Here is a 21,151-nt window from a genome sequence, read left to right as displayed (position 1 = left end):
ACTCATAAAAAGTTGTGAAACATTATATACCCACTAATATTAAAAAGACAAACATTAAATAAGGGGCAGAAAAGTCTTTTAAGCAATAACTACACCTTAAAAGTTGTGTTATTTTCTTCTAAATAGGACCAACAATTTTTTTGAAAATGTTCTTATATATGGGACCGGAGGGAGTAATATCTTTAAAACTTTATAGCTACTTGAACCAGATATTAGTATCTCTAGATAGTTCTTGTAATTAAGTAGTAGCATTAAATGTTTCTAGATCTTTCTATGTGGAGCTTTACTAGAGTACACCATATGTTTTGGCATATTCAAGAATTCAAGCATTCAAACAATAACAACTTTCTTTGAGAATTGGAGGGCGTGTAAGAATTATATAGGGTGGAAAAGAAATTCCCAATTTGTTTTTGTCCAAACTCTATGTAACTACTAATATGGGCCTGAAATTCATTAACCTTGTTAAAGCCCAATCATAAGCTAATCATAGTCTTTTTTCTACTTCTCAAATACACTTAAAAACCATTTAATCTTACAAAGAATACCATGCACAACAAAATGAAAACCAAATTGCTTGCGCTCCAGTGGCAAGGAGCTCATTCCAAGAACGTATCTGGGGAATACCGGGTTCGATTCCCAGGAGAACAACGCTTGACCAGTGTGCATGCCTCTACGCATGAGCCAGATTAGTCACCCACCTTTGGTGGGTCGAAAACCGGCACGAAAGAAAAAAAAAAGAAAAAGAATTAGAGGAAACAAAAATAAACAAAGCTCGAAAAAAAAAAAATTTATTATAGGAATAAATGAGGATCACATCATATAAAATTCATCTCGTTATATATGTTAATACTATTTTCGATTCCCAGGAGAACAACGTTTGACCAGTGTGCATGCCTCTACGCATGACCCAGGAGAACAACGTTTGACCAGTGTGCATGCCTCTACGCATGAGCCAGATTAGTCACGCACCTTTGATGAGTCGAAAACCGGTACGAAAGAAAAAAAAAGAAAAAGAATTAGAGGAAACAAAAATAAACAAAGCTCGAAAAAAAGGAATAAATGAGGATCACATCATATAAAATTCATCTCGTTATATATGTTAATACAAAACAAGTCTTTTAGTAAACTATCAATCAATTAGGAATATACTATCTTAGTCCAACTTATTTTAACAGAGAAAAATTCAAACTTAAAAAAAAAAGTATGACAGTTAACAGGTCTGATTTGTGTTTTGAATTTTTTTAATTTAACATACTATTTTAGTCCAACTTATTTATTTTAATTCATTCTTTTTCTTATATTTATTCATTCAAATTGATAAAGTATATCATACACAACAAAAATTCAAGATCATAATAAAATAACATATGGCAGTAGCAACAGAGGGTTGGGGTGAGGCAAATGTGGGAATTTAATTTAACATTGTTAGTTAAATCGTATTGGAGGTTGTATGTTTGGATCATAATAGTGTATGATATAAGATGTTTGTAGCTAGATACATGATAGAGGAAGGGCGTGTGAGGGAAGGAGAACAACAATGAATGCTTTAGATTGGCACGTAATTGAGAGGCTTGGAAATGGCGGCAACAATTATTTGTTTGAGGTTTTATCTAACATTTTCTTACAGGTTGGTGTGGAAGACACATGGAGGTGGCAACTGTAACATCCCGATATTTTATATATGTATTTCTTTTTGATTTTCTTGATTTATAATTTATTCAACAACTTATTTTACGTGTAAAGAATTTAAGAAAAATTGTAACACTCTCTATTTATAACTAATTTATCTGTTTTGATTGGTCAATTTAATTAGTGTGACTATAATAAGATAATCTTTTGTTTGTTTGTCTTTCTCTTAGTATAGTAAACTATTTTAAATTATTGAATTAATATTGGGTTAATCTATTTTAGCTAATGCAATGCTAGATTACTAACTAAATAACTAAAGGTTTAATAAATTACAAATGTTATAGTAGTTAATAGAGAATTTGTCATAAAATAATAATAACAAAAAAAAGAAGAAAATAAATAGAGTTAAGTGGGTGTGTGTGTGCACGTTTTAGGATAGTGGATAGAATACAGCAAATGGTAATTTTGAAAATATTAATCATGTGGACAAAGTAATTATCCGTAGACTTAGTTCATTCTTGATTCCTTTTCTCCAAGTTACTACCATACCATGCATACCCCACCAAGACTTAGTCGTAGAAAACTAACCCACTTCCTTCTTTTTCCTAATATCTCGTATGAGTCATTAACAAATGCAACATCCCACTTTAAACATGTTATTAGGAAATAGTGTGAGATTAAGTCAACCACCATCTATCAGCCCTTATGCTCACACGACCCCCTCCCATATTCTCTTAACTTTCTATTTAGTTAAATTCTCAGTTACAGACTTACAAACACTTCACAAACTTACCATTCCCAACTTCACAAAATCAAACTCTACCGAGAACAAACAAATGAACACTCTCACTCCCCTTTCTCGTCATTCATACATCTCATTTTAATTCCATACCTTTTAGAGTAAACAATTGATTGAGAGATATTCTCATCTCCCTCTTTATAATTTCCTCACTCAGTGACACGACATTATTATAGTCTCTTGTCCTTTCAATTTTTTCCATAAGCTAATAAAGCACTCCCTAGCGTCTTCTTTGTTCACAAATTTGGGTAAGTTCATAAGTCAATATGTTATTCTATTTAATTCTTTGTTCAAATTTCCGAAACCCTAATAATACGACCCTTTTCTTGAAGCTTTAGTTTTTCTCCTTTGTGAGTTACTTTTCACGATGATTTAGAGGTTGCTAGGAAGTAAAGCGGCGTCTAAGGTAAGGGCTTTTTCCCCATACGTCTATACTAAGTGCTAGGGATGTGTTATTAAATAGTGGTAGCAATTCTTGTCTTTTAAAAAGAAAAATAATTAAAATGTATTTTCATGGTAAAAGTTAATCCTTTCTAAAAGTGATTATTCTTAATTATGACTATTCTTAATTATGTTTTATATGAAAGTTGTGTATGATAATGTGGTGTGAATTGATATATTTATATTATTATGCTTTCTATGTTTTTGTGGTGTTGGAAAGGAAGTGTTACATTTTTTATGAATTAAAGAAAAGAGAAAGATGAATATGTGAGTTTGTGAAATGATTGACTGTTGGTTGTGTGTTTGATGATGCGTTAATATTTGGTTGTAATTGCCTTAGTGGCAGGTTAATATTACATATCTGTGTGGTGCCTTAGTGGCGGGTTATAATTATATTCTGTGTGGTGCCTTAGTGGCGGGTTTTAGTCTGCATTTTCATGATCATGCATGGCATATGCATATGTGTGGTGCCTGTGTGGCCGGATATTTCTGTGTGGTGCCTGTGTGGCGGGTTATTTCTGTGTGGAGCCTGTGTGGCGGGTTATATCCGGATCATGTAGTGTTTAAGAGCATGCATTTTACACATCATTGCATTGCATTGGGTCTATTATACTTTTGTGTGTTAATAAGTGATTAAACTGTTATATATACAAAAGAAATGGTATGAACCTTACCTTAAAGACTTGAATGTATTTTTCTTAATTCTTTTTGATTGATAAGTTTTGATATTATCTATTTTATGACATTGTTTCTGGTGCTTTGAGTATGAACCAATTTGGATAAGGAAATTGACCCTTACAATAACATTTTAGGTACCCATGAAGGGATGTGCTTACTTTGCTTTGGTGATTTGCTTGAAGAGCGTACGTGGACGAAATTGGGTTTTTGATTAAATTGTAATTTTAGAAGTAATTTTGAAGGACATTTAGTTTAAGAATTTTTATTAAATTATGTTAAGAATTTTGTATAGGTTTTGTTAAGAATTTATTATTGATGAAAAAAAAATAGTAGTGTTTTTCAAAGATTGAAAATGATTTAGGCGTAATGTCTTGGAACAAAATCCGGGGCGTTACAGCAACCTACATCGTAAAAGGGATATACAATTAGTGAAGTTTATCAGATGTTAACCGAGGCATAACCAAATACTCAACGTGAATTACATGATATTATTTGGAACAGATCAGTTTACTTGAATGTGTTTATTTTTGCGTGGCAACTTCTTCATAACTGAATTCCTTCAAAGGATAATCTAGTTAAGCGTGTAATTCTCCAACAAAATTTGAATGTGTGTGTAGCTGGATGTGGTGTCGCATAAAATGTGAATCATTTATATTTGGAATGTGACTTCTTCGGAAATCTTTGGCTATTACTTCGGTAATGGATGGGCATTCTTTCAGTGAATTCTCTAAGTTTGATTTATCATACTCTTCAATTCAATGTTTTGGGCGGTTTATTAAATCAGTTCGAAACGTGTTGCATGTGGTTTGGATAATTTGGAGAGAAATGAATAATTGTTGAGTTCTTCCCTTGCACTCCTTGTGTCAAGGGAACCATTCTAGTGATATGTAAATTTCATTTTGCTTCATTAAAAAAATAAATATCATAAAATAACAATGATTACAAGTGTGACAAATATAAATTGATCTTAAGAATCGCAGCACTTATTCTACTGATCACTAAAATTGTAAAATACCTATAGATAAATTCATTTATGCAAAATAAATACCTTCCGAAAATGGAAACAGTTTTGAAACAAAAATTGACAATTAACCAATTACCTTGTCTGTTGAACCAAGTTATCTTATTAACTACCTCATCAAATCTAACATGACCCATCTCAATTAATTTATGACTAATTTTTCTCCACCAAGTTTATGTTGGTGTTTTAACGTGTTTTGGAGGGTTTGAAAAAACATTTATAATATTCAAATTATAAAACCAAAATAAATTTAAAGAACGCACGAGAAGAGAATAAGGTGGTAAAAGAAATAACCTTAATTTTTTTTTTATCCTAAACTCTGCATAACAACTAAAGTGGGCTTATAAATCATAAACTTTATTAGAGCCCGATAATTATCTTATCTCTTAAACACACTTAAAAAACGGTTTAATCTTAATGACAATTTTCCCAAAAGAAAGAGACAACTCACAGAGCAAACATCATAGTCAACATCACATGTTCTAATTTCTAAACACCTCACACAGCACAAAAACACTTCACACACACAGGAAAAAAAAATACAAAAACTGTTATGGGCACAAATCCAACACAACCACCGCATCAAAAACCAACCCACCCCAAAAACGACGTCGTTTTCTCCCCAATCCTTCAACCATACAATCAAACGCGCGATTCTCGACGCCGCGCAAATTCCCCTCCGCCGTTCACATTTACCACCGTCCTCTCCGCCGCGATCTCATGGCTCCGAAACCGACGGATCCGTTTCATCTTCCTTCTCCTCTGTTCCCCTCTCCTCTTTATCTTCCTTTTCATCGCTTTCCCTTTCCTCTGCATCACCGAAATCTGCCTCCGACGCCGTTTATGGAGAAAGCTTCTTCGTGGATTCTCCGGTGATGATTCCGCCGATCGGCTTCGAAGATGTGAGGAAGGTTGTTGTGATGATGATGAAGAAGAAGAGAAAGGTTTGTTGCATAGATATTTGGAGGATCAGCTTTTTCTTGTTAGATCGATGTATGAATGTGGTGGTGATGATGAAGAAGAACTTGTTGAAGAAGAAGATGAAGAAGATTCTAGAAGTGGTGGAAATTTAGGTAGTTGTAAAACTCCTTTGTTGTTGAGATGATTAGTGTTAAATTTAATTAATTAATACATGATTTTGTATATATAGATAGAGATTAAGGAAATAGATTGAATTGAGATTTTCTGGGTTGTAACTTGTTGGATCATAACCATTTTCTTCTTTTGCTTTTGGGTGGTATTATAGTTCTTTAGTTTTACTGTATTTAATTTAGTGTTGTAACTTGTAAGGAAATATCTTAGTATTTTAATTTTTACAGAACCATTAACGTGACAAAACATATCATTGAATTGAATGTGTGTATTTAAAAAGGTTTGAGTTCAATAATTGAGCAATGTGAGTGCAAATTCATTTTACACTTTCAGTGAGAGACTATCAATTCTCAATGTCATAGAATCGATTTCAAAATAATCATGCAAAGGGGATGATACGGGATCAAAATAATCATGCAAAGGGGATGATACGGGAAAATAGTTGATTCTTAATGGCAAAATGTTGATGTAAACTAAACTTGTGTAAGACTTTTTACATTGACGATGTGATTACTCTTTAACTTCAAATAGTTGTACTAAACATCAATAATAAATCTACGACACTTTAGGCTTTGAAGTTTGGATTGAGGGGAGTACTTTGAAGGGTTAAAAATATAGGAGAAAATAGTAAAATCTTTTAAATTTTTTTAGATAATGATAAATTAATGCTTATAATTAATATATTTTTAATTTTAAGAATAAGAATATTATAATTACATAGATTAAATTTGAAAGACTCATATAAAATAAACCTTTCAAAACCCTTCTTCAATACAATTACAATTTTTGAGTTCCCAAATGAGGAAGATTTTATATTACGAACAAAAATAAATTCGCAAAGCTTTTCTCTCAAAATGTGATACATTTCTTCCACTTGCTTTTTTTCTTCTTCAAAATACCGTTCCTTCCCTCACTAACTCGCAAGGGTTAAAAATGAAATATCTTAACAATGTGTACATAATTTTTAGGGAGTAAACCATCAAATTGGTCACTGTCTTTGTAAGCTATGTTCAAACTAGTCTCCGACTTTATTAATATATTCAAACTAGTCTCTGTATTCGTTAAACATTTCTCAATTAGGTCCTTCGTTATGCGACAAAACATAAAGACATAGACATAATTTAAAAACTTTTAACAAAGATAAAACTAGTTTGAAATATTAATAGAGTCAAAGACTAAGAGAATGACATATAAAGATAGATACCAGTTTAATGGTTTACTAAATTTTAAGTACTGGATTTTGATGTGTTTTATATTTGTTTTAGATTTCAACAATTTATTTATTTATTTTTCGTATATGATAAATGGACAATGGGGAAAAGAGCAATGAACATCCAAAATTCAAAAGTTGACAACCTTTGGTACTATTTATTTGAGCCAAAATCCAAAATGGAAGAAATGAAAAGATTAATAAATAAAAATGATTTAACTCCTTTTTCTCGGCCACTATTTCATCAACTTTCCTTTTAAAGATTTTTCCTTATCTTTTGCCTTAACTACACCTTCCTTAACTCACAAAGTCATCTTTGTTTCTTAAAAGGTAAAACTATTTTACTCAATCTTCATTTCATTACTTTTTATCTTTCGATGAGTTCATTTTCACTTCATTATTTACTTTGATAATTATCATAAAAAGACAATTGAAATTAGTTGTTGAAATGGAAGAAGTAAACCTGAGTTTTTTTCCATCTTCATAATCATATCATTCACAGTATTACGGTACTACCTTTTAATAAACTTAACAAATCGATGTATCATACCAGTTTTGTGTAGTAATTGACAATTGACGCAACAAAAACATGTGTATTTTCTTATAAATGTGATTTGTTTGTCTGTTATTATTGCCGTAAATTTTGTGTATATCTTTTTATGAGGGACAAATTTGTGTATATCTAAAAGTTTTATATCAATTGGATCTCATTTTTACTGATTGAGATATGCGAAAAGGTAATTTTTTTTTAAGTAAATGGAAAAATATTTTTGAAGAAATTATTATTATTTATTTGACTGATTTTTATTTTGGTAAATAAACATCTCTTGATACTTTAACCCACATGTACCTTTATTTTTTTTAAGTTAATTTTAATTGGGATTCTCCTCCCCTTAGCCCTCATGCATTGGTTAGGATTATGACGTTGGATTTTGGGGTTTTAGCTTATGAATGTATAGAATCATGAAACATGCATAGAAATTAAGATATTCATGTTATCCATGATTGTTTTGTATGTTAATTACTTGATTGAATATGTATGATCTATATAAGAATTTGTGTTGTCGGGAATGGTTTAAGGGTCATACAAGACCCTAAGATGCATACATTTCATGCAGGAACCTAGCGAGAGAACCGGGTATTCGTAACTTGGATATCCTTATATATAGTAAATTACTCATAATGTTTGCCACGGAGATCGTTTTTGAGTGAAACCAATTGGATTTGAAAACTAATTTATATTATTATCATACTGGAAAGTTTTGTAATTTTATATTATTTGTACAATTTTTTGTGGTATTATGACGTGGACTGTTCTGTTTTATCACTTACTATGTGTATATCTTGAGCTAGAAAATACTTTTTTGAGTGGGACAAGTTGCATTTGAAAGATGACATAGTTTCTTCATAGTAAGATTCATAATTTTACCATGTATCTACGTGTCTTAGTAGTAATCAATGAGTATGTTTTGTTATTAATTGATAAATAAGTTATAAAATTTATTTATAATCTTGAAAGAAGATCTTCTTTATGAATTTTGATCCAGTAAAGAATCACTGATGTGATTACTTTATGTATTTAAGTAGTAAAAAGTAAGCCATAATAAGTTATATTGTTTATGAATCTTGATCTAGTAAAGATCACTGATTTGATGAGTTAGTACTCATACTTTATGTATTTAAGTAGTAAAAAGTAAAGCATAATAATAATTTGTGAGGGTTACCTGGAAAGAGTTTGATTCCACCCAATGAGTTTTATATCGGATAAAGGTTTGATTCCTTCCGATGGGTTTTATATCGGATAAGGGTTCTCTAAGTGTACATTGTATAATTTCAAATATTTTATGTATTTAAGTAGTAAAAAGTAAGCCATAATAAGTTATATTGTTTATGAATCTTGATCTAGTAAAGATCACTGATTTGATGAGTTTTTTTTTTTTTTTGACAAAAACTGATTTGATGAGTTAGTACTCATACTTTATGTATTTAAGTAGTAAAAAGTAAAGCATAATAATAATTTGTGAGGGTTACCTGGAAAGAGTTTGATTCCACCCGATGAGTTTTATATCGGATAAAGGTTTGATTCCTTCCGATGGGTTTTATATCGGATAAGGGTTCTCTAAGTGTACATTGTATAATTTCAAATATTTTATAAACCCTATTTATTTTTCATCTCAATCGGGTAGTAAATAATTTGATTTTGATTTCAATGTTTTTCATTCATTTAAATTGATTTTCCCGCTGTGTAAAACTATTTAATTTGTAAAATCATGGTTAAATTTTTTGGATGTTACATTATGCTTCTTTTTCAAAATAAAGTGCAAGTTCTACAAAACTAAAAAAATGGTATCACAAACTTATTCCTAAGTATTATTGTATACTGTTGCGTTGAACTTTTGTGTCTAAGCATGTAAGTCATTTATTCGATTAAATGAACTTGTAATGTAGACAACAAGACAAATATGAATTTGAATAAGGGATAAGAAACTTTTGATGATTGGGGTCCTAATCAAGAAAACTTTGACGGTTGGTTTGGAATCATGATCTATTCCAATTTCTACACAAAAAAAAGATTATGATAAGGTAATTAATTTGTAATGTCAATTCATATAGTTTACAAGTAATACTTTCTTACATGTATTTCACATATAGTTTTTGAAAATTTGTCAACATGTGAGCAGGAAGTTGAACAAAGAATTTCTATATCAGGTCTTTGGATGAAATTAAAGAGACTATAGTGAACTGGTGTGCCTAGTTGTGGCTGATGTCAATGCCGCAACCCGTACTGTGGATAATCTATTATAATCCAATTGTCGCATGTCAACATTTCCTTTGAAATCGCATTCTTTCAAAGGGAATGTTGTTACGCACCAATTGAGTTGCAATAGATTTTCCATAGCAGGGGTAGCGGTATTGACATCAGACATCACAATTTGTTGGCGCATTTGTTGGCTCACTATTGCCTCTTTAGTTTCTTCTAAAGATCGCTCCATCTTAGAAATTCTTTGTTTATCTTCCTGCTCACATGTTGACAATTTTTCCAAAACTATATGTGAAATACATGTAAGAAAGAGTATTACTTATAAACTATATGAATTGACATTAATTAATTACCTTATCATAATCTTTTTGAGTTAGTATCTAACAAATTGAAAACTGTATATACTTTATTACTCCTCCTTGTGCTGCAGACCTTTGGAGAAACTGAAGGATTGGTTGCTATGTGAAAATCTATAAGCAGAGTGAGTTTACTGAAATATACATTGATGTTATAGATTGTGTTTGATTGAAGTTAATTATCAGAACAGAAACTTTGGTTATTTGACAAGAATAAATAAATAGATTAAGTATGATACAATTTATAATAATAATTAGGATTAATAAAAAGAACTTTCACATTTGACTTTAAATTCTGAAGCTTATTCAAGTACAGATCTTTTCTTAACGGCAAAATAGTGTTATGAAAATATTTCCACTAAAAATTTATCTGTTATCATAACCAAATTTTTAATAAAAGACTTACACTGACGCAAATTGAGTTCACAGTGATCAAAGTATTTTGGAACATGAGTAACTCACATTTTTTCTTTATGATATGAACTAGATTTTTCTAACTTCATTATTCTAAACAAACGATCTACTCCGTTTTCTGATTAAAAGCTTTTTGATTGTGTGATCAGGTCGTTTTTCGACTTTCGTTTCTTTGCACTCCTTGCTGGGCTGGCTCACACCTCTGCTTTCTAAATGTATGCCTAGTTTCTCAACACCTTTAATAAAGGATCAGAAAGGTGCTATACTGTTGTTGTTATGTTACCATAGAAAGATCAAGGGCTTGTTTGGATTATGTCATTATCTACTGGCATATGCATTTGTCAGACTATTGTAAAGAGCTGATGGGAACAATTTATGACATGTATATAAGCTATTTTCAAGTTATTTCTATAAGCTCTCTAAGAGGGCTTATGAAAACAACTTTTATCTTATATGAAAACTTTTATCTTTCATGAGAGTGACAATTTCACACACACAATTTTCAAGTGAAAAGGTAATGTAAAATTTTAACATGAGAGCATTCATTCCTATTACTAGTGACTTATTAATGATGATATGAACTGTGAATTGATTTTTCTTATTTTCTGTCATAAATTAAATCCCCTTAGTGATAATTTTACTTTTGCTTAAGATGGTTTTCTGATAAGTATTGTTGAAATAATACAGCTAGTGTCATATTGATAATTCATACAAAGTTTATTGGTCAAACTGTGTCAAAGGAGTTCACACCACAAAGATGGTTATGCGTCTGGTTGAAGCAATTGGTAAGAATATTATTCTCCACCATCATGAGAAAGAACATTCTAGATATTAGAGTATAGTGAATAAACCATAGTGAGTTGATATGTAAACTATGGTTAGGTGGTTAGGAGTTAGTTAGACTAACTCACCCCTATAAATAATTCTCACCATTGTACTCTCTATTCATCTTTAATCAATATATGTTCATTCTACTATGAGTCTCTATGTGTATCTCCCACGTGAATACTTTATGCTCTTTTTCTTGCTGATCATTATGACTTTTATCCCTGAGATTCCACGATTACCTGCATGTTTCCAAACAAAGAACATGAAAATAGTATTTTTCTTTTTATGTATTCATTTGGAAGTTTTAAATTTACTTCGGTTTCTGTCCAAATTTCAAATAAGATTTAGTGTTTTTACTTACATTTAGCCTTCTTTATGACAATAAAATAATTGAATCTTCTTTGGATTATAGAAGTTTACGGTCTTCATATAGTCACATGGCTCAAAACCAAACTAATATTTATTTTTGCCGAACCAAACCCGATATTGTTACTAGCCATATTGACAAGGAGGACAGTTAGGTTTTATTTCTAAGGAACATGATCATTAGAGTTTAAAATAATTTAAAAATAATGGTCCTAAACCATTAACGAGCTTTGCCAACAAACAAGCATTATTACTCTTAATATTCATTCACATGTGAGTTTTTCTTGAGTCTTACCTTTACCAAATTACCATATATATGCACTGCCAACCATGTGAGCTTTACCATATATATGCACTGCCAACCGTCCAAAAACAGTACACTGTTGTCCGTTCATTCACATGCTATGTCCTCTTCAGTCTTAACTCCTTTACCATACCTCCTAACTTTCTTGATAATTGCTTTTCTGACATAGAACTAGCTTTCTTTGCCTATTGAGTCTTTACCATAGCACTAGCTTTCTTTGCTCCGTACTTTACCAAGTCTTTGTTTTGGACCCATGCAATAATATCATATTTTCTTAGCAGCTGGTCTGTGTTTTGAAATAATATCAACCATTCATTCACATGCGAGTTATTGCTCCTTACATGCAATTATTTCTATCATTCAATCTTCATAGTTCTTAATTTCCTTCAAAATTTCATCTAAAACTTTTTTCCTTACTGCTTTACTATACCAATCAGAGATGGCTGCAGCTTTGGTTGGAGGTGCATTTCTGTCTGCTACTCTTCAAACCTTGATGGACAAACTAACTTCAACCGAGTTTCGTGATTATATCACAAAAACAGAGTTGAATGAATCATTGATGGATGAGATTGAAACAAGTCTACTTACTCTTGAGGTTGTACTAGATGATGCAGAGGAGAAGCAGATCCTCAAACCCAGAATCAAACAATGGTTGGATCGGTTAAAAGATGCAATCTATGATGCTGAGGATTTGCTTAATCAAATCAATTACAATGCTTGGCAATGCAAGGTGGAGAATAAACAAGCTGAGGAACACATTACAGATAAGTTTCGGAACTTGCTTTCAACTACAAACTCAAATGGAGAGATCAATTCTGAAATGGAGAAGATTTGTAAAAGGCTGCAAACTTTTGTCCAGCAGAAAGCCATCCTTGGCTTACAAAGAACTGTAAGTGGTAGAGTTTCTCGTAGAACACCTTCAAGTTCAGTGGTAAATGAATCTGTCATGGTGGGTAGGAAGGATGACAAAGACACAATAGTCAACATGTTGCTATCACAAAGAGACACAGCCCATACTAATATAGGTGTTGTTGCAATTTTGGGCATGGGAGGTTTAGGAAAAACTACCCTTGCCCAGCTTGTTTACAATGATAAAGAAGTTCAACAACATTTTGATTTGAAGGCATGGGCTTGTGTGTCTGAGGATTTTGATATTATGAGAGTAACCAAGTCTCTCCTTGAACCTGTCACCTCAAGAACTTGGGATACCAATAATCTTGATGTTCTTCGAGTTGAGTTAAAGAAAATCTCGAGGGAGAAAAGATTTTTGTTTGTGTTGGATGATCTGTGGAATGACAATTATAATGATTGGAGTGAACTAGTAAGTCCCTTCATTGATGGAAAACCTGGAAGCATGGTGATTATAACAACGCGCCAACAAAAAGTTGCAGAGGTGGCACATACATTTCCTATACATAAATTAGAACCTCTATCAAATGAAGATTGTTGGTCTTTACTCTCAAAGCATGCACTGGGAAGTGATAAGTTTCACCATAGTACTAACAGAACCCTTGAAGAAATAGGCTTGAAGATTGCAAAAAAGTGTGGAGGATTGCCAATAGCTGCTAAAACCATAGGAGGACTTCTACGTTCAAAGGTAGATGTAACAGAGTGGACATCAATTTTGAACAGCAATGTATGGAACTTACCAAATGATAAAATTCTTCCTGCTTTGCATTTGAGTTATCAGTATCTTCCCTCTCATTTGAAAAGATGTTTTGCATATTGTTCAATTTTTCCAAAGGATTACCCACTTAATAGGAAAACATTGGTTTTGTTGTGGATGGCAGAAGGCTTCCTTGATTGTTCTCAAGGGGGAAAAGAGTTGGAGGAATTAGGTGATGATTGTTTTGCTGAATTATTATCGAGATCGTTAATTCAACAATTAAGCGATGATGCTCGTGGAGAAAAGTTTGTCATGCATGACCTTGTCAATGATTTAGCTACATTCGTATCAGGAAAAAGTTGTTGCAGGCTTGAATGTGGTGACATCTCTGAAAATGTTCGTCACTTCTCATATAACCAAGAATACTACGACATTTTCATGAAGTTTGAGAAATTATACAATCTCAAATCCTTACGAAGCTTTCTATCCACTAACTCCACGGCATACAATGTCAATTACCTATCCTTCAAGGTGGTTGATGATTTGCTACAATCACAAAAAAGGTTGCGTGTTTTGTCATTATCAAGGTATACAAACATCACCAAGCTGCCAGATTCAATTGGAAATTTGGTGCAGTTGCGGTATCTAGATATCTCCTCCACTGAAATCAAAAGTTTGCCTGATACAACATGTAACCTTTACAATTTACAGACCTTGAATTTATCAAGTTGTGGGAGTCTCACTGATTTGCCAGTACATATTGGAAATTTAGTTAGTTTACGTCACCTTGATATAAGCGGGACTAACATAAATGAGTTTCCTGTGGAAATTGGGGGACTAGAAAACCTTCAAACTCTCACCCTTTTTTTAGTGGGTAAGCGCCACGTAGGGTTAAGTATCAAAGAGCTAGGGAAATTCCCAAACCTACAGGGAAAAGTTACCATCAAGAACCTGGATAATGTTGTTGATGCCAGAGAGGCACATGATGCAAACCTGAAAAGCAAAGAGAAAATTGAGGAGTTAGAACTGATATGGGGAAAACAAAGTGAAGACTCGCAAAAAGTGAAAGTTGTGCTCGATATGTTGCAACCATCAATAAATCTGAAGAGCCTGAATATTTGCTTGTATGGTGGAACAAGCTTTCCGAGTTGGTTGGGAAATTCTTCATTTTCTAACATGGTATCCCTCTGTATCAGTAATTGTGAATATTGTGTGACACTTCCATGCCTTGGGCAGTTACCTTCTCTCAAGGACCTAGAAATACGTGGTATGAAGATGTTGGAGACAATTGGCCCGGAGTTCTATTATGTCCAGATTGAAGAAGGCTCCAATTCTTCCTTCCAACCATTTCCATCCCTTGAGCGTATAAAATTCAACAACATGCGAAATTGGAATCAATGGCTTCCCTTTGAAGGCATAGAATTTGATTTTCCTCGACTTAGAACAATGGAGTTACATAACTGTCCCAAACTAAAGGGACATTTGCCTAGCCATCTTCCTTGCATAGAAGAAATTGAAATAGAAGGTTGTGCTCATCTATTGGAAACAGAGCCCACTTTGCATTGGTTGTTGTCAATAAAAAAAATTAAGATTGATGGAAGGACCCAATTGTCATTTCTTGGGAGAGATTCTCCATGTATGATGCAACATGCAGTGATTGAAAAGTGTGTTATGCTGTCATCTGTGCCAAAATTGATTTTGAGAAGCACTTGTCTTACACACTTATCACTTTATTCTCTTTCGTCTCTCAGTGCATTTCCCTCAAGTGGACTACCCATTTCATTGCAATCACTTTCTATTAAAATCTGTATGAATTTATCCTTCCTTCGACCTGAAACGTGGAGCAATTACACATCACTTGTGAGTCTTCAGTTATATCGTAGCTGTGATTCACTTACATCCTTTCCACTCGATGGTTTCCCTGTGCTCCAAACACTTGACATTGATCATTGCAGAAGTCTGGATTTCATTTATATTTTAGAAAGGTCTTCACCTTGGTCGTCGAGCCTCCAATCACTTGAGATCAGATCTCACAATTCAATTGAATTATTTGAAGTCAAGCTTAAGATGGACATGCTCACAGCTCTTGAAACGTTGATTCTAGAATGTGCAGAGTTGTCATTTTGTGAAGGAGTTTGTCTACCTCCCAAATTACAATCAATTGTGATTTATACCCAAAAAACAACTCCGCCGGTTACGGAATGGGGTCTCCAATATTTGACAGCTCTCTCAACATTGAAGTTTGGAACAGGTGATGATATATTTAATACCTTGATGAAGGAGTCGTTGCTACCCATATCCCTTGTGTCTCTATACATAAGCAATCTATATGAATTGAAGTCCTTTGATGGAAATGGGCTTCGACACCTCTCCTCTCTCCAAGATCTCGTATTTGGGTTTTGTCATCAACTTGAGTCATTACCAGAAAACTGCCTCCCTTCCTCGCTGAAATCATTTAAGGTTTGGGAATGTCAACAACTTAAGTCATTAACAGAAGACAGCCTCCCAGACTCTCTCAAGAAATTGCACATTCAAGAATGTCCATTGTTAGAAGAAAGGTATAAAAGGAAGGAACATTGGTCCAAAATTTCTCACATTCCTGTCATAGATATAAACTACCAAGTCACAATATGAGGACGAGTTGTGTTCCCGTTTTCAGGTACGTTTTTCTTTTACCTCCAGCAGTTTGTTCACGTTAATAAGAAATCTCTTGATATTTTCTCAGTGGTTGAGTTTTTAAAGACCAATTTTTGTATACGTTTTGCATAGAATCAAATTCAATGTACATTTGTTGAATGAAGCTGTAACCGAGAAATCATAGCAAAAATCAATCTTTTACTGTTATCAGCAGGAATAACTCATTATGTTTTTGGAAACTGTAATCTAAATGGAATTGTCTAAAGAACATTTTCTACAACAATAAAAATTGAACAATCATGTCTTTGGAGCTAATCAAAAGAAAATGCTTATTTCATCTTTTCAGGAGATCAAAGGCCTATGTGGATGATAATCAGCTCACTTATTCGAGAGGAGCCAGATGCATGGTTTCCATTGATTGCCACAAGATTTAATTTACTTAGCTAATAGTGAGTTTGTATTTTATTATCATTTGAATGTTTCCTAATAACCTTCATGATCCGGTCAGACAAAGTACAATGCAGTAGGGTTTGTAATATTCTTAATTTGTAATTTTTTTTTTTGCGACTTGATTCTTAATTTGTAAGTTTGAGTGAATGCTCATATGATAAAACCATGCATTTGTTGAATTAATATTGATTCTAAATATTCATATTCCTATAAACATTTGTTGAAATAATATAGTTGTTACATACAGTATCTCCTTTGATAAAACCTGTGTGCATACACAGCTATGGAAGTAAATGCAACTTCATCTCTGCAACATACAGTTCCAGTTCATAAAATCCAGAACTTGTATGAAACTTTGTATTTTCATAAAGCTCAAAGGATTGAATTCAAAGTCAGACAGAGATCAGTTTGATTTGAAGTAACTTGTTCCTGATCCTTTACTGTTATTAACAGATACTAGTAATATAATTGCTTATAGTACACTAATGTCACCAGTTTTCTGAAATTGGATACTTGTTTGATATAGTTGATTCATCAAAGAATGTGGTAAGAAGGCCTATAATAAAGTATATCCCCAATCCCATCAAAGAATTGGTTGTGCTGTAGACCTTTTGGAGAAACTGTTAGCTATGTGAAAATATACAACAGTTAGGTACTTTATGTCTTAGTGTTATAGATTGTGTTTGATTGAAGTTAATTATCAGAACAGAAACTTTGCTGATTTGACAAGAATAAATAAATGGATTGTCTTAATCCTAATTATTATAAATAAATACAATTTATAATAATTAGGATTAATAAAAAGAACTTTCACATTTGAATTTAACTTCTGTAGTTTATTCAAGTACAAAGCTTTTCTTAACGGCATTGCTATACAAATATTTCCACTAAAAATTTATTCGTTCCCATATCCAAATTTTTATAAGACTTTATGCCAATTGAGTTCACTCTGATCAAAGTATTTTGGAACATGAGTAACTCATATTTTTTTTTTATTTTTTTTTATGATATGAACTAGATTTTTTCATCTTCATTATTCTAGTTCTAAACAAAATGATCTACTCCATTTTCTGATTAAAAGCTTTTTGATCGTGTGATCAGGTCGTTTTTGACTTTCGTTTCTTTGCAAAATCCTCTGCTTTCTACATGTATGCCTAGTTTCTCAACACCTTTTATAAAAGATCAGAAAGGCTTGTTTGGATTAGGTCATTATCTACTGGCTTATGCATTTGTCAGACTATTGGAGAGAGCAGATGGGAACAACTTATGACATGTATATAAGCTATTTTCAAGTTATTTCTATAAGCTCTCTAAGATGGCTTATGAAGACTACCAAACCCATGTTGTTGGTCTGTACTCTATAGTCGGTAGTTTTGTATTGCATTTGCATGTTACTGATTCCACAACACAAATTCAATCCTTGAATCACATGGTCACATAGTCCAAATGTCAGTCAACATGGGAATGAGTTCTCTCATGTTAAATTGTGAGCTTCTATATTAAGCTCTCTACTAACATGAGTAACCATTACAAATGGGATTTTCTCTATTAAATTCCAACAATCAACAATGACAGGTTTAATGGATGCTACTACACCAGCTCTGTTGACACAATTCACCACAATGAGAGCATCACAGGAGAGCATCAATCTTTGGATGCCTAACCTCATTGCCTCTTGAAGCGCCCATCTAACTCATAGTGCTTCGGCCTAGAAATATGTGGTATGGAGATGTTGGAGACACTTGAAACTCGATTCACTTTCATCTCTCACTGCATTTCCCTCAAGTGGTCTACCCACTTCATTGCAATCACTTGAAATTAAATATTGTGAGAATTTATCCTTTTTACCTCCTGAAACGGGGAGCAATTACACATCACTTGTGAGTCTTTGGTTACAAAGGAGTTGTGGTGTACTTACATCCTTCCCACTTGATGGTTTCCCTGCGCTCCAAACCCTTTACATACAACATTGTAGGAGTCTGGTTTCCATTTGTATTTTAGAAAGGTCTTCACCTCGGTCGTCGAGCCTCCAATTACTTGTGATCAGATCCCATCATTTAATTGACTTTATTGAAGTCAAACTTAAGATGGACATGCTCACCGCTCTTGAAAAGTTGACTCTAGATTGTCCAGAATTGTCATTTTGTTAAGGAGGTAGTCTACCTCCAAAATTACAATCATTTAATATTCGGTCCCAAAAAACAACACCTCCTATTACAGAATGGGGTCTCCAAGATCTAACCACTCTTTCATTATTGATAATTGAAAAGGGTGATGATATATTGAACACCTTGATGAAGGAGTCGTTGCTACCCATCTCCCTTGTGTCTCTATCTTTCAATGCTCTCCGCAATATGAAGTCCTTTAACGGAAATGGGCTTCTACACCTCTCCTCTCTGAAACATCTTGACTTTTATTATTGTGAACACCTTGAGTCGTTACCAGAAGACAGCCTCCCTGAATCTCTCAAGAAACTGATCATTGTGAGATGCCCATTGTTAGAAGAAAGGTATAAAATGAAGGAACATTGGTCCAAAATTGCTCACATCCCTCTCATATCAATAAATTACCAAGTCACAATATGATAGACAAGTTCTGTTCCCGTTTTCAGGTACGTTTTCCTTTTACCTCTCTAGTCATTAATTGTGATAACAATCAAATCCAAAGATATCTCAAAATATTTTCATATTGGCCAGCATTGTCCCTCCTTTGGCGGGGTGGTTGAGGCCTTTGCTTGACATTAGCTTCATTGAACTACTGAATAAACTGAACAGCTCTGTGAGCTAAATTAACGGGGTCTGTAGTGTCCCCATTAAAAACAGCTTGATTTCTAGCATACCAAAGCTTCCAGAGGATAGTGCAGAACAGCTGCGAGCCATCCTTATCAGCACAAGATAGCCAATCTAACAACCATATATGCAGTCCATATTAAAGGGAGCATGGGAACCCAACGGCGATGCAAACAGAGCTAGTTTGGACAAATTACAGTTCATGAATAAATGTTCCACAGTCTCAGCTTCAGATTGGCATAAAGGACAGGAGGTGTCTAGAACAATACCTTTCCTCTGTAGGTTGTGTCTAGTTGGGAGAATGTTCTTTGCCAAGCGCTACATGGAAGTTTTTGATCTAGTTGGGGATTGGTGGTTTCCAAATTTCTTTCCATAGTCTTTCGTTCCAGTGATGAGATGGTCCGGGCTGGAGATTTTATCTGATTTTGCTCAATCAGTGGTATGCTGATCTGACAGTGCAGCAACCATTTTTCTCGCAGTGGCATCAAATCTTGTCTTTTGGAAGGGATTGGGATATAGGAATACTTACAATTTTTAGCGCTTCCTGCTGATTGAAAACATTATAAATTAAGGTCCTATTCCATTGTCTAGTATCTGGATCCAGAAGTTCTTCCACCAAGGCTTCATCCCTCAAAGTACAGTTATCGCTCTTTGATGTCAAAATTTCGAGGTTTGGCATCCAGGAATCCTTTCAAATTCCGATAATACAGCTAGTGTCATATTAATAAACTTATTCATGTAATTCTTCAAAAAAAAATAAACTTATTCATGTCACGAATAAGCCTACATATATTTGACTAAATATATATATATATATATATATATATATATATATATATATATATATATATATATATATATATATATATATATATATATATATATCATTTTAGGGCTGTGTTTAAGCATACAAAGTCTATTGGTCAAGCTGTGTCAAAGGAGTTCACACCGGAAAGATGATTCTGCGTCTGGTTGAAGCAATTGGTAAGGATATTATTCTCCACCATCATGAGAAAGAACATTCTAGATCATATCTTACCTGCATGTTTCCAAACAAAGAACATGAAAATAGCATTTTTCTTTTTCAGTTTTCATTTGGAAGTTTTAACGTTACTTCGGTTTCTGTCCAAATTTCTGATAAGATTTAGTTTTTACTTACATTTAGCCTTCTTTATGACAATAAAATAAATGAATCTTGCTGCTGCAGATGTTTATCTTGCTGGTACTGTTATGTTGATTTTTGGAATATTCTTTTATGGATTGTTTATCAGCAACACACCTCATGACTTGTCACCTTCTGTGGAGTGTGGACCGTGATCCTATCACTTTCGAATGTTTGCTTTGAAGGAAATCATAAACCCTATAATCATGTAGGGAGTATGGTCGCGATCCTCCACTCACTCTATGAGTAACTCTCGTCAGTTACTCCGTTTCATAGCTTTTTAGATTTTAATTTTATCGATTCAACTGCTGAATTATCTTAACGAAAATGTATATATTGTTTCAAAAGTATATTCAAGCCATAATCAATACCTACATTCAGCAAGCTTCATTAGGTTTTATATCACTTAAAATCCTCAAAAAATGCTTTTCCCTAATTTTTCCTTTAGATGGTTGAAACAAAAAAATTTGAAATTTCAAGAGCAAATTACACATCAAAATATTAATGTCTTGCTTCCACAGCAGAATTTCATGTTCTTTTGTTATGTGAACATCCACAGTTAATCAATTATTTGTTACATGTACTAACATATTGTTTTAAACTTTTTT

The 21,151-nt window shown here is 33.1% G+C and overlaps 2 protein-coding genes, 1 long non-coding RNA gene and 1 pseudogene across 5 annotated transcripts; all 4 read left to right on the top strand.

The window, feature by feature from the left end:
* Positions 1-2,272: 2,272 nt before the first annotated feature.
* On the top strand, positions 2,273-3,900 carry LOC146936861 (uncharacterized). Its single transcript, XR_015030749.1, has 2 exons — positions 2,273-2,834; positions 3,682-3,900. It is a non-coding gene; the product is annotated as an uncharacterized LOC146936861 (long non-coding RNA).
* A 1,133-nt stretch (positions 3,901-5,033) lies between these two features.
* On the top strand, positions 5,034-5,906 carry LOC146936860 (uncharacterized). The gene has a single exon (XM_085751437.1). The coding sequence runs from the start codon at positions 5,122-5,124 to the stop codon at positions 5,671-5,673; it is 552 nt and encodes a 183-aa protein (XP_085607563.1). The 5' UTR covers positions 5,034-5,121; the 3' UTR covers positions 5,674-5,906.
* Positions 5,907-6,971: 1,065 nt separating this feature from the next.
* The window catches only part of LOC146936856 (uncharacterized), a 31,136-nt pseudogene continuing 16,956 nt past the window's right edge, over positions 6,972-21,151 (top strand).
* On the top strand, positions 12,213-20,083 carry LOC146936859 (putative disease resistance RPP13-like protein 1). 3 transcript variants are annotated; one of them, XM_085751432.1, is made up of 2 exons: positions 12,213-15,711; positions 18,813-20,083. In XM_085751432.1, exons 1-2 carry the CDS (start codon positions 12,339-12,341, stop codon positions 19,175-19,177), a joined length of 3,738 nt encoding a protein of 1,245 aa, XP_085607558.1. In that variant the 5' UTR covers positions 12,213-12,338; the 3' UTR covers positions 19,178-20,083. The 3 variants fall into 3 exon arrangements, with proteins under 3 accessions (XP_085607558.1, XP_085607557.1, XP_085607556.1); XM_085751431.1 differs by having other exon boundaries at positions 12,214-16,106; positions 18,893-20,083; XM_085751430.1 differs by lacking the exon at positions 18,813-20,083 and adding an exon at positions 16,489-16,806 and having other exon boundaries at positions 12,215-16,164.

The sequence above is a fragment of the Medicago sativa genome, chromosome 3 (assembly GCF_051527215.1).
Source record: "Medicago sativa cultivar Bolivia chromosome 3, Bolivia_mono, whole genome shotgun sequence".
Taxonomy (NCBI): domain Eukaryota; kingdom Viridiplantae; phylum Streptophyta; class Magnoliopsida; order Fabales; family Fabaceae; genus Medicago; species Medicago sativa.
The sequence above is the reverse complement of the archived record's forward strand: the minus strand, read 5'-3'. Positions and strand labels throughout refer to the sequence as shown.

Bases quoted from the DNA above. Each gene is read 5' to 3' on its own strand.
- LOC146936859 (XM_085751431.1), top strand. From the start codon at position 12,339: ATGGCTGCAGCTTTGGTTGGAGGTGCATTTCTGTCTGCTACTCTTCAA. The intron at 16,107-18,892 runs GTCATAGATATA...ACCTTGATGAAG, and splicing joins CCAAAATTTCTCACATTCCT to GAGTCGTTGCTACCCATCTC.
- LOC146936860 (XM_085751437.1), top strand. From the start codon at position 5,122: ATGGGCACAAATCCAACACAACCACCGCATCAAAAACCAACCCACCCC.